This window comes from Mustela putorius, unplaced genomic scaffold (assembly GCF_011764305.1).
Source record: "Mustela putorius furo isolate JIRA1106 unplaced genomic scaffold, ASM1176430v1.1 tig00001680_pilon_pilon_pilon, whole genome shotgun sequence".
NCBI classification, from domain to species: Eukaryota; Metazoa; Chordata; class Mammalia; order Carnivora; family Mustelidae; genus Mustela; species Mustela putorius.
In genome coordinates this window covers 1045391-1058671 of record NW_025421840.1, presented here as the reverse complement: position 1 = coordinate 1058671, position 13281 = coordinate 1045391, and the positions used below count along the sequence as shown (strand labels likewise).

At 44.6% G+C, this 13281-nt stretch overlaps 1 protein-coding gene across 1 annotated transcript in view; it reads right to left on the bottom strand.

Annotated features, from left to right (window-relative positions):
• Nucleotides 1-13281, bottom strand: part of CNTNAP2 (contactin associated protein 2) — a 1133692-nt gene that overhangs the window by 227782 nt on the left and 892629 nt on the right. Inside the window, exon 14 of the mRNA XM_045087941.1 lies at nucleotides 2205-2375. Coding sequence (XP_044943876.1) covers nucleotides 2205-2375 — 171 coding nt within the window. The remainder of the gene's footprint in view (nucleotides 1-2204; nucleotides 2376-13281) is intronic.

The window sequence follows — 13281 nt, the reverse complement described above, 5'->3', positions numbered from 1 at the left end:
AGAAGAGTCTGGAGTAACGCAGGAAACAGGGCAGCAGCAAGACTTCCTCAGGCCATTTTTCCTCTATGTTCTTTAGGAAACCATTGTTTCTTGTTTGCTTTGAGAAATTTTTTCTCAAATACAGAAGCCTGTCCTTTTTTCCAAGGAACCTAGAGGAGATGCTCTAGCAGGGTGGGCATTTGATGTCTCTGCCACTGGGGGATCTCACGTCTGCCCTTAGGAATTGGCAGAAGCTCTGGAGACTCCAAGTGGAGGCCAGCCTCTGGTCTGAATGTCCCATCCTTCTTGACCAGCGGGAAGCACTCTGACAAAACAAGACCATCATTCTCCCTCTGCATGGAGTTTTCACATGATGGAAAGCCTGGAGCATCTCTGAAGATGTTTCATCATCAGAAATAACTGAAATTCTACCATGCAGGTGCTAAGTAGAAACCCGTGCTCTGTCTATACTTGGCTTGCCTGCTTTCCAACCCAGGCACAGGCTTACAAAACAAAGACAAGGCAATTTTATAGAAGCATATAGCGCTACTCAAACATGGATCATCAGTTTTCTTTTTTGCCATCAGGTATTTCTAAAATACAATCCAACTGACGTAGAAGTTGGAAAATAGTTTGAATCAATTAACTTTAACTGTGGAAATGAAAATCCTTTTAAAATAACTCTAATCCATAATTCACATAAGAGAGGATGGCTCTTCAATTACTTTTTTGTTTTTGAAGATTTTATTTTTAAGTGATCTCTATACCTAACATGGGGTCTGAACCTACAACCCTGAGATTAAGAGTCACGGGCTCTACTGGCTGAGCCAGCCAGATGTCCCTGACTATTTACTTTTTAATTCTAGAGCTAGAATATTTTCAGTTATCCTTTACATCTATACTGAGCATCCCCAGGGATATGATCATGATACCTCCTAGATACTGAAATAAATGCTTTATGAGTATCCATATTCTATTATTGTAATGGCCCCACAAATCACCACCCCCATTTTACAGATCGGGAAATTGGGATTCTAAGAGATGAAGCAATTTACCCAAGGACTTGGATTTCGACCCAAGACTATGAATTCCAAAGACTGCTAAACACAGTTCACTATTTTACCAAAAGAATCCCATGGGATTATAGCAGAAAAAAAAAAAAAAAAAACCTGCCTGAGATTCCCTTTTTAAAACACCATATTGCATAATTGCAAATACAAAAAGAGAAAAACCTGCCACCAGATATTTCTGGGAAATGGGTTTGGTATCATGATGCATAAAGGGCAGAGACTGGGAGAAAGGAGACACTTTGATGTAGGGAAGGGACACCAAGATTTGGGGGAGAGAGATGAGACCTTGACTTGTGTCCCCATTCTGTCATCTATGCTGATTCTTTCTTGGTCTGAACAGCCAGGAGAGCCTGACGCGTGCAAATATTCACCACACGTGGGAGCGTGTGGACTGTACATTCCGGAAGCTGCTCCTCTGCCCCGAGGATAAAATGGCTTTGGAATAATGAGAACTGCCCTGCTCACCCCCAGCGCACCCCCACCTTCCCCAGATGGCATTCCCTGAGCCACACGACCTCGGAAGTGTCTTTGGGACCCAAGGCAAGCTGAGCTGAGCCGGAAAGCAGCTGCTACTTGCTCTGACGATGTTAGTTTCTGCGCCCTTAGCTAAATAAATTCAGAACGGAATCCTTTAGAGGGTGTGTGGGTTGGGGGCCTCTTCTGGAAAGCTACAGACTTGGAAGTTTCTACGTAGAACTCCATGCTGTGTTTACGCTGCATCATTAACTCATACAGACATTAATTTTTATGATCCCTCTTTTCCTTTGTATTACTCCTCCCACGGTCTTATGTTTTACTCCTGATCATTTTACACAATCCTCTGTCTCCTCTTAACCCCCGAATCCTTGGAAAGGAAACACACATATAAACTTTAAATAAGCAATCTTTCCCCATGTTATGGGAGCAATTTACTCTCTCAACTTCTTCCTTGGATAGCATTGAGTTGGAATGTCTGAATGCACCGGCTTCCTTGGGAGCAGTCCGAGGCGGGGTGCTTAGGTCTATCTCCAGTTCATGTATCCACCTTCCAGCACCACTGCCAGAATGAAGGTGACCACTGACGTTTGGAGCCAATGACACCACATAATCAGGGTCAGGATCAGCCGGAAGTACCAAGAGAGGCTACTGACAAGTTGACAGAAAGTTTGTACTTACATTTCAGCTCGAGTTTGATGAAATCCGTGTTGCCCAGATTTTCCAGAAACACTCCCCGTGGGATTAACGTTTTGAAGTAGAAAGAAATGTCGGCACTAGTTTCCCCTTGGAAAGTAGAGAAGTGCAGGTAGGATGATGGATTTGGGAAGGAAGCAGCATTCCAGTAATTCCCTGTGGGAGAAAAAACAAAAACAAAAACAGGGTAATTTATACCTTGATCATGGGAGTAACGAAAGAGAGCCATTTCTTGAGTTTTTAACAAGTTTCCATTGGCAATGGCTCGTTTCCTTGTATCCTGCTGCATATCACTGCACAAAATCCCCACAAACTTATTTTTGACTTTCCTGAAGTTCTGTGTGTGTGTAAGAAAGTGTTTTATTGATGATCGAGAGTTGGGGCTCCTACCAAGAGCAGCCGTGGAGGCACGGACACTAGGGAGTAAGTGCCAGTAGAGGACGACATGGAGGGACACCCCTTGACACAGCCTCTGCGGGTTGGGGCTGATTTGAACTTGCACATATGTACGGTGGCTTAGGTTTGGTGCAAGAAGCATCTGGGCTAGACCTAGAGGGACAGAACAGGAATGGGGTCTTTGGTATTCTGTTCTTGCTTCTCGTCCACCTTTGAATAACCAGTGACTGCTCAGTCGCCCGGTACAGGTGTTGCAGGGATACAGCGTGGGGAAGGGGGGAGCTCTGGGAAGAGAGGCGCGAAGGAGAGGCTGGATGACTAGGGGAGGCCATCAGTTGCCTACCCTTCCCATATAAACCTCCACAGGCTTATTGCTGTAAAGGGAATGTCTCCCTCGCCAACCTCTTCCTTCCTGGGGATTTCAGGTGCCTGAGCGGAGCCCACCTACAGGCTCTCCATTAGCCTCTACCCTTGAACCCATTCGGAAGACAGAGTTCTATACTCCTCCCCCTCCTTGTTCGATCCTGGCCAGTGTCCACAGCAGAAAAGCAGTTTACAGGACAAAATAAAAACACCCAACTCAACTATACGATTCACATTCCATGAGAACAGATGGGCCAAGAATTCAATACAACCAGGAGCTGACTCTTGATTTTATCTCCAGGGGAGAAATTCCTTCTGAACGTGCACATTTCTGAGTATGTTTACTGTCATGGCTAAGGTCTAAAGTACATAAGCACACTTTCAAATAGCTCTCAAAGCCTTTCCCTGTAATACTACACTCATCTTAACATCATCAGATTGGGCCCAAGATGGAGTCACTCATGCTAAGCCCCACGTTGGCAAACCCAAACTTAATGAAGTTCTAACCCCTTGCTCTCCCAGAAAAGAAGGCTCAAGTCAACCAGTCGCCTTTTGTCTACACAGCACGCGTTACCCCAACTGGGCTCCAAATCTCCTTTTGCTCCATACAAGGGAAATAACTCTGCTTTAGCCAATCAGCTTAAGTGCAAATTTCTTGCTTCTCCTCACTTTGCTCTAGAAAAATTACTTCGCTTGCACAGCTCTTCAGAGATACTTTCTCTCTGCTAGATTAGATGCCTCCTGATTCATGAATCACTGACTAAAACCCTACTAGGTCAGGAAATTGTCTGTGGAAAATTTTCTTCTAACACTTGAATTTTTTTTTTTTACTTTACACTGATTTTTTGTTTTATCTTTCCTTCAGAGAACACGATTAATCAATTAAGTTCACTCTACTCATTTTTATACTATGTTTTTTCCTCTTTCATGAAAATTATGCATATATACAATGTTAAGTTCAACTGCTATTCTTTTTTTTTTTTTAAAGAGATTTTTATTTATTTATTTGACGGAGCAAGAGAGAGCACAAACAGGGGGAGCAACAGGCAGAGGAAGAGGGAGAGAAGCAAGCTGCCCTCTGAACAGGGAGCTCGATGCGGGGCTTGATCTTGGGACTCCAAGACCATGACCTGAGTCGCAGACAGATGCCTAACTGATTGAGCCACCCAGGCGCCCCTCAACTGCTATTCTTTTTTTTTTTTTAATTTTTTAAAGATTTTTTTGTTTATTTATTTGACACACAGAGATCACAAGCAGGCAGAGAGGCAGACAGGGAGAGAGGAGGAAGCAGGTTCCCCACTGAGCAGAGAGCCCGATGTGGGGCTCAATCCCAGGACCCTGGGATCATGACCTGAGCTGAAGGCAGAGGCTTTAACCCACTGAGCCACCCAGGGGCCCCTCAACTGCTATTCTTAAGTAAAACTACTTTTGTGTTGGTACTGCTATATTTAAACCATAATTTTACATTAAATATATAATATTACTGTATGGGATATTTTAAAAACCCTCTTATTTAAGCCACTTTATTTATTTTTGTTTTTAAAGACATTTAGGAGATAGTGACATCTAGATGAGTGAATGGCAATTTAGAACCAGTAAGTCAGTGCAAACTATGTTTGTAAATGTCTTCATTACGGTCAAACAGTGGTGTGGTGCTGGTCGAATCCAAAAGTCTTAATGCAGTTTGGAGGTTTTTTTTTTTTTTTTTTTTTTTTTTTTTTAATTGCAACATCATAGCTTTCATCAGGAGAAAAACGAGTTTCCTCTTAGGCAGAAGAACATAGTATAATATTGGTTAGAATAACGCCAGAAAAGAAAGAATCTTAGTTATTGTGTAAGTTGCTATCATCTGAGGGCCCAGGGCTCTTCCTAACTTGAGATCTAGCTGAACATACTATGAGGGGACTTTGGGCTCACCCTTCCCCACTGACGGAGAATGAAAGTCTCCTGAGATAAAACCCAGATCAACCTAGAAGCTACAGCCCTCTCGCCAACCAGAGTTCTGGGAGGAACGGAGCCCAGTCCCCGGGGCCAGAGGGACGTACCTCACCCTGATGGGCAAGAATCCTGTAACAACCAAGGAGCCTTCGAGGCACAGAGTCCTCAGCCATGTTTCAGCCTAAAGCAAAGCATTTCTGTCTTTTTAGGCTGAATCCCCAGGACATGAATGTAATTAACATTTTAAAGTTTCATTCCAATCAAGAGCATTCCTGTTTTCGGAGGTGGTGATATATTAACAGAAGGGCAGTTGTCTAAAATGATTCTAGAAAAAGGAATGCTATAAGTAAAACATGTCAGTATTTATTCGAGGTCCAGGGCCGGTTATTCAGACAGAAATATCCCCAGAGAGGAGAAGGCAGTTCAATCAGTTCTTCCGGTTTGACGAAAGATCCCCACAGACCACGATTCCATTTGTTCTAATTCTGTGCTCACTAAGCAACTTCGAACTAATTTGGCCTTTGGAATAGACATATTCACAGGGAAATTGAACCTCATGCAAGTGGTGGTTACCAGTCATCCTCCCGGAAATGCTGGGGTTCTCCCGTGATTATCTCTGGAGTTGTCACTTGCTGTATGTCCCGAGCCTTTCCACATCCTTGTTGGGCGGTAGGGAGGACTCTCTCGGGACCTGTCTGGTGGCCGAGGGGTCTACCCAGGAGGCGCTGAAGGAGAGCCACGGGGGCACGAGCAGAGGACATCAGAAATTCTACTGAGTGTACATGATAGTGTTGGCAAGCAAAACATGCGTACTGGGGATGCAGGCATGAGGGTTTTCACGGGCAGGGTAGACAGTAAGAAAGTTCAGGTGCCCCTGTTCCAGACCCTGACAAACTTCTGTGAGGTTTGCTCTGGTGACTGTGTGGCCCAGTCCCTGGGATTTTTGGTTATAACAAAATAACATGAGGGCTTTTTTTTCGTTTTTTTTTTTTTTTTTCTCTAGGGCTCACTGTGTTTCACGATGCCAGGGGCTTTTAGCATTATTATTGTTGATATTGTTCCCAACTGACCATAAGCTCCTTGAAAGCTAGGACAGAACCACTTCATCTCTGTAACCTTTGCCCCGGAGCATAGTAAGTACTCAATAAATAGTTATCAAATCTGTGAACAAGTGAATAGCTGCCCCTCTCGGTTATATCCAATTCCACTCCATATGCAAAGCCCTCATGGGACAAAATCGACCTTATGGCAACCTGAGTATTGAAGACACTAAATAAAGATAAATAAAAGCTGACACTGCTTTACCAGCTCCTGGTACCTGGACACTGGCTTCACCAGCACACCATCATTTTTCTTACCCATGACTTAATTTCTATTTTTCCCTACAGACCTCACTGGACAAACCATGCATTTGCAGGACTGATGGTCTCATAACCTTAAGATTATTGAAACAGCTGCAATTTGTACTTGCTATCAAGGCCAGGGACATAGAGGGGAAAGGGACATTGGGTGAGAATGCCAAGATGGAAATAAGAGATTTCGCGGCATGTCAAGGACTGGTGCCTTAGCAGATGTGGACGGAAGAAAGCAGGCAAGGCTGGAAAGTGTGACGCAGAGCGGAAAGGACTCTCTGAGACCGGAGGGGCCGGTCAACAGCCAAAGAACGACAAGGCAGTAAAGGGGTCAGGGAACCAGCCCAGGGCTGTCGATAGTCATCAAAGGCTGGGCAAGATGGCTGCTGTGAGGTGGACCGCTCTACCCCTTGAAAACCACTCGGTCATGTGAGAAGCTTTTTAAATACATCCTGGGCCAGGTCTGGGCTCATCTCGTGTGGCAGAAGAGCCAGAGGGATCTCCAGCAAGCGCAGGGGAGTGGGCCGAGGGCAGCCAACCAGGCCTAGCTGACATCTGTCATCCCTGCAAACCTTAGTGAATCATTAGTAGAAAATGCTGCGTCATATGTTGAACCAAATTCTTCAAGAGCCATTTATGTTAAACTCACTGATGATCATTTGGCATGGGATTCTGACTTCAAGATTTCCAAGGATATTTTCTGTTGGGCAGAGTTAAAGAATTTCAATCTACAATGGAACTGGACGATATGAAATGGAAAATCTCACGCATGTGCCCTCAGGAAAAGAAAACTTCAGGACTGACAGACCGATTTCCCACAAATTTACAGAAATCTGATAATGTTGGAATTTTCTAAAATGATGAGTTGGAGTTGGTCAGGGGCTACCTTGTCACAATCTCAGGAAATGTTTGCTTGCAGTTTCCAGAGGCATGAACAAGAACTGACCAAAGTTGCATTGGTCTTGAAAAATAAGCTGAACTGAGCTTAGTTTGTCTGACTGGACTGGTGTTCTCTGCTTGGGGAATTTTCACAGCTGAGCTCTGTTGGTTGTTTATTTTAACAGACCTAACTGAACTCTCTCCTCTCTGCCCAGAAGAAACACAGCCTTCCCCAAACCCTCAGCAGATGCCTGGAACGTGCTACGGTCTTTGTGTCCTGGACTGCCAGTGCCTATGGTATTCCCAAATAAACTCATCTTTTTGACAATTTTGAGCTTGCCTCAATTTACCTTTTTCTTTCCTTTTTTTTTAGGTCGACATCAGCAATTAGTTTGAAGCCTACGAAGAACAGAGGAAAAAGCAACCTTCCATCCCAACCCAATTTCTCATCAACAACTCCTACACTTTAACTCTTTCATGTCCTTGTATTTCTAAAATATATGTGTTGATACCTACTAATTTATGTGTCATAGATATACTTGATTGGCTTTCCTGAATGCAAGGTGAAGACTGAGCATTTTTAGAAGTCCCTCCCTTACTCCCTTTCTCCGCATTCTCCCAAACCAGCAAACTCACTGATTTTTTGGTGATACTGAAATTCAACATTTACATTTTTAGGACTATGTATTATTCACTGATGAGCCACCTCGTAGAACCTAATTCTATTTTATGTATACAATTTTTTTGTTTCTCTTGAATCAATAATTACCTATTTTCTCGTTGGCTTGGTTATCTTTGTACCTGTCATAAATTCTCTCCAAATTCTTCAACACATCTATAGAACTCTTCCCACAAATGTTCTCAGCGTGGCACATGTCGGGTAATCTAGCGCGGCCCCTCTTTTTATCCCTCAGAGGCGCCTTCTAGAGCCTCTGTCTTCCTGCTGCCCCGTGGACTGGCCCTTTGCAGGGCCGATGCACAGCTCTGGTTCTGGGACTGTCTCTTGCCCTGACAGCGGGCCATCCTTAAGCTACTCTTCAGTATGAAATGCCCAGATTTCTGGACCCCGTGACTTTCAGGCATCCCTCTTTCTGGGTCTACCCCCTCATTTCCCCAGGCACATTCTCCTGTAGTCTTTTCAGAAAAGGAATATAGGAGGTCAGCCTTCTAAATCTTTGCTTTTCTGAGGAGTCATTATTTGACTTTCCCACCTAATTGAGACACTCCAGGAAACTATTCTTCCATGGAATTTTAAAGGCATTTCTTCACTATCTTCAAGGTCTCTGTGTGGTTAGTGAGAAAGCTCATATTTTCTGATTACTACATCTTGTATATAACTGATGGGGTTTAGGACATGCTCCCCCAAATACAGCACCTTAGTAGACTGAATATTTCAAGCTGAAGGAATGTAAGAAATGGCAGGTGCAGAAAGGACTGTCTGACCCTCCCCTCAAGCAGGTCATGGACCCTCATGTGAGGTGGCCTCCCTCTCCCTGAGGAAAGCAGCTCCTTCATCTCAAAAGACAAAGGGACTCGAGAGGAATCAAAACAGGCTTGCCGAATTTCCCCCAGCTTACTACACATAGCTCATCCATGGTCCCATCATGCCTTTCCATGGCTTTCTATTACTTATCAAAACTAGTATAGAGGGGCGCCTGGGTGGCTCAGTGGGTTAAAGCCTCTGCCTTCGGCTCAGGTCGTGAATCCCAGGGTCCTGGGATCGAGCCCCGCATCGGGATCTCTGCTTCCGCGGGGAGACTGCTTCCTCCTCTCTCTCTCTCTCTGCCTGCCTCTCTGCCTACTTGTGACCTCTGTCTGTCAAATGAATAAAATCTTAAAAAAAAAAAACACCCTCAAAAAACTAGTATAGAAACACTCAGGCTTAACCATTCCTTTATGAAGGCTCCCATGTCATGCAGAACTTATTTTAAATAAATCTGTATGCTTTTCTCCTGTTAATGTGTCTTTGTCAGTTTAATTTTTAGATCCAGCCAGGAACCCTAAGAGGAATGAGGAAAACTTTTTCCTCTCCTACATAATCTGTACTTTTTTCTCTCTGGAAACTGTCAGGATATTTCCCTCCCTTAAACGAAACTTTATACGACTGCCTTGGTATGGATCTCTTCCCCACATCAGGCCTGGGACTTCCCATCTTTCCAATCCTTCTTCTCACATACCTACTGTTTTACATTTATCGTTATTTCTCTTACTCCTTTGCATTCCTAATTCGGATCTTTGTTCTTTGTGCTCTGCTTTGTCGAACGTTCCTTCAGCTTCATTTTCAACGTTGCTGTTGTGTTTTTATTTCAGCAATGATATCTGTAATCTCCAAGTATTATTTCTTGTTCTCAGAGAGCCCCCCTTTCTATAGCACTTTGTTCTAGGTTGTTTGTTCTTATTACTGCTGCTGTTATTAGTTTTTGATGCAATGTCTCTTCTTATCTGAGAAAATTAATTTCATTTTTAAAACTTTTCTTCTGCTTTCTGCATTATTTGTTTCTTCTGAGATTCCCTTCCCTGCTGTGTCGTTAGCTGGACTCCTCCCTTCACGACGTCCCTGACATCACCTTCAGCGGATGGTGAGTCTTGCTTTTCCACTCATGCAGCCCAGTGAAGTACTAGTGAGTGCACTGGACCCGGCGAGTGCGTGGATCTCAGGGTGGTGGTGGGTTTATTGATGACCGGGCTTTACTACAATGGAAAGCTCACCATCTTATCAAAGGGCCCCCAAATGTCAGTATCTGTGATCTTTATATGGACATAGATCATGTGATTTCTTGAGAGAAGGATCTTCCAACTTTCTCAAGAGGAATATACATGTTGTAGTCAGCATTCTGCTCAGAAGAAGGAGGGTGAGGGGTTCATAGTAGATTTCCATGTCTTTCTTCATTTTAATGGAGGCCTTTTGCCTTTTTCCTTTGGTGCCTGCTGTCTGGGGCATAAACCTCTCACCTCCTGCTTGGGTAGAATAGGACAGCCACTGGCGTGGTTGGAGAATGTGACCTAGGGGTGTGGCTGATGCCATACAAACTTCCAACCTGTCCTCTGTGAGCCTAACCCCGATGGGGCCACCTGCTCACTCCCATTCCTGAACCTGTTGGAATTTGCTGAAGAAAGAGAGGGAGCAGCTGATCATGTGACAGGCTGGAGGTCCCCCTGTGATGGGGGTGGTTGTAAGTGCAGGGAGTGCTACAGAGGTAGGGGGGTGACAATATGTGATCTCGCAAAGCTCTTCTGGTTTGGCACTTGGTGACGCCACCCCGTGCTGGTCCACACCTAGGCCCCAGAGTCAGAGTCTAGCTCTGTCACCCACCCCCACTGGGTGACTTGGGAGCAGGTTCTTGATCTTCCTGGATCTCAATTTCCTCATTTGTACAGTGGAATAACAGTGGAAACTCTCTTATTGGGTGTTGAGAATTACAGAAGATAATCACAGAAGAAATGGGTTTAGCAGCACAACCGAAGCGTCCAACACGTTATTGCTACTGTTACTGCTACCAAGAACACGTTCGTTAATCAGGACGACTGATGGCTCTGGCGTCACATGCAGTTGCTGTCTGAGGGCTTGGCTAAGGAGCAGGGGAGGATGGGAAGGGCTCTTCCACTCCTTAAAGAGGTACAGAGCTTGTCAGCAAACTCGCCTGAGCCTTCCTTACCCTGGGGGTGAATTCTTTAAGGGGGAAGCACGAAACCACCCCCAACTACACTGAGACAACCTCTGATTCTGACTTCTCTAGCTGGGAGGCTCATCTCAGACTCATACCCACGTCTGCCCTTTTGGCCTGTTCTCTTCTCACCCTCCTGCACCCCACTTACTGGCTCTCAAAATGGTGTGCTCCCCATTTCCTCATCTCCTTATTGCCTTAAAAAAATTCCTTTAGGACACACAAATGGGAGTCACCTTGAGCCTTGGTAATGTGGTTTATAATTTTATAGAGCAGCCACTGAACAAAAATCCAATGAACAAAGGAATGGCAGAGCATCTAAGAAAGCAGATAATCCATAGATAGTCTCCTTTGAACAAAGGTAAGCCCAAGAGACCTGCAGGCATTCTGTTCCCTCCTCAGTGAGGAGATGGGTAACTAGGAAAAGAGAGACTCGGCATTTGACCAACGTGGAGGAGACTGCACGTGGGCTCTCCAGTTGTGGGCTCTGGTTTGGTGAGGCCATGGCTGCCGGTGTGGTCTGTATACCAATGGTTGTCTAACAATTTCCTCGGAGCCATCCAATGGCCCAGTCCTGGGACCACACTGAGAAGCATAGCTATAGCTTTTGCTTTAAGTGGCAAGCAATTTTCAAATCTAACCCCAAGGTTAGAAATTTGGGTACTCTTTATGTTATGCCATGAGCCTTCTATTGTTTACCAGGGGCTGGGTGCTATTTACAACAATAAGCCAGATGGCTTCATTTGCATGTAGATTTGAGTCTATTTGTAGAGGTATCCTTATGGGTAGAAAAAAAAATGACTTCCTTAATTAAACCATTTTGTACAGTCAGGAAAGGTAAAAGTAGCTTTGTTCAGCTCCCAGCCTGATTTTATAGGGCAAACTCAACTTCAAAATGAAGGGCTCCAAGTTAAAATGTCATTAACTTGCAAGGTATCACCCTCACCAGCAAGCCTTTCTGAAGCTACAACCCACAGGGCCTGTGGGAGGGGTCAACAATGTAATAAATCTTTCACCCGGTGTCTCTCTGGGATTTGGTTCCTGTGGGCAAGAATGGGGTCAGGGTCCCACAGAGGAAAAGAATGCAAGAGTGAAATGCTGGAGGTCACAATGCTTTCTGCACCTGCTGTGAGCTGACCAGCAGCCTGGTTATGGGGGGGAGGTGATGAAACAGACTTGCTCCTGATCAGTCATGGAAACTCACATGTTCAATCTGTCAATGGTGCGTATAAACACAGTGGTACTAAAGACATAGTTTTATTTTAGTTTGTGTGCTCGAAACAGTTGTATGTAGTCAGATATTTGGAGATAGGGAGCGGGTCTAAAACTCCCCAAAGTCTCCACGTTAGATCCCTAAATTTCCTCAAACTTTCCTTATTGGGACTAGTAGTTACGCCTAATTAGTTATACTAGTCATCATAAATATAATGGGATGCAAAGGTAAAAATTATTCACCAGAAGTGGAGAAATGAATAACTAGGTTTGTACTGGAAATATCTGTCCTCTCTGCTCGTCATTCAAACTTCTGTCTTGGGTAAATTCTAAAGATTTCTGTGTGATCAGTTCCAAGGAAGGAGGCAATAGCAAGCCTGAATGTCTTCTACCCTGGTGAACAAAGGATCGGACGAAGATCTGTTTGCTTTACCAAAAAGAAGACCATTGCATCTGGAGGTTGTAGGACAAATTTATGTCACTACATGCAGGTTGAAATTAAAAATACTTAACAAGTAATGTAGTATACAGGAGTGGCCATGGGAGGGCTCCTCCAGGGACTGCCTAATTTTCAATGCTTGCATGGCAGTCCCAGGAATAAATCTGCTTTTCTTTCTCTTTCTCTTCCTGAGCGATGTGATGTCACTCCCTTTTGTGATTTCAAGCACTAACCATAAATCAGTGATTCTGAAATTTATGTACACAGATCGCTACCATGGGTTCAAGATTAACATATGGTTTTCTTACTGGGCAGCTTTGCTTTGACCTACAAGTACCTCAAACTCTAAAAGACTGAAAGTGAATATATATTTCTTCTAAACTCATTCTGCAGTATTCTCCCCTTCAGAGCTGTTCCCACTCAGCCACTCAAGCCAGAAACATGAGACTCATTCGCCAACCCCTACCCCCGACCCCCGACCCCGGGCCTGATAACCGCACCTCGGAAGTACTCTACAGGTATGTCCCCTCCTCTCTGTTCCTTCTGATGCCAGGGCTCAGTCCACCCCTCTGGCCTGGACGACACACTATCTTCAGGTTCTGCTTCCAGTATCTTGAATCCAGTCCTTACACAGCCAGCAGAGGAATCTTGTCAAAATGCACAGCTGACAGTTCAACTCTCGGGCATAAAACCTCTCCTGGTTCCAAATGCCTGTGGAATACCTCGGGAACTCCCAGATGTGGCACATCAGGCGTCGGCATAATTCTCCAGCCTCCTCTCCCCCTCCCCTGCGCCTCAGAGCACGTGCCCGGCCACAC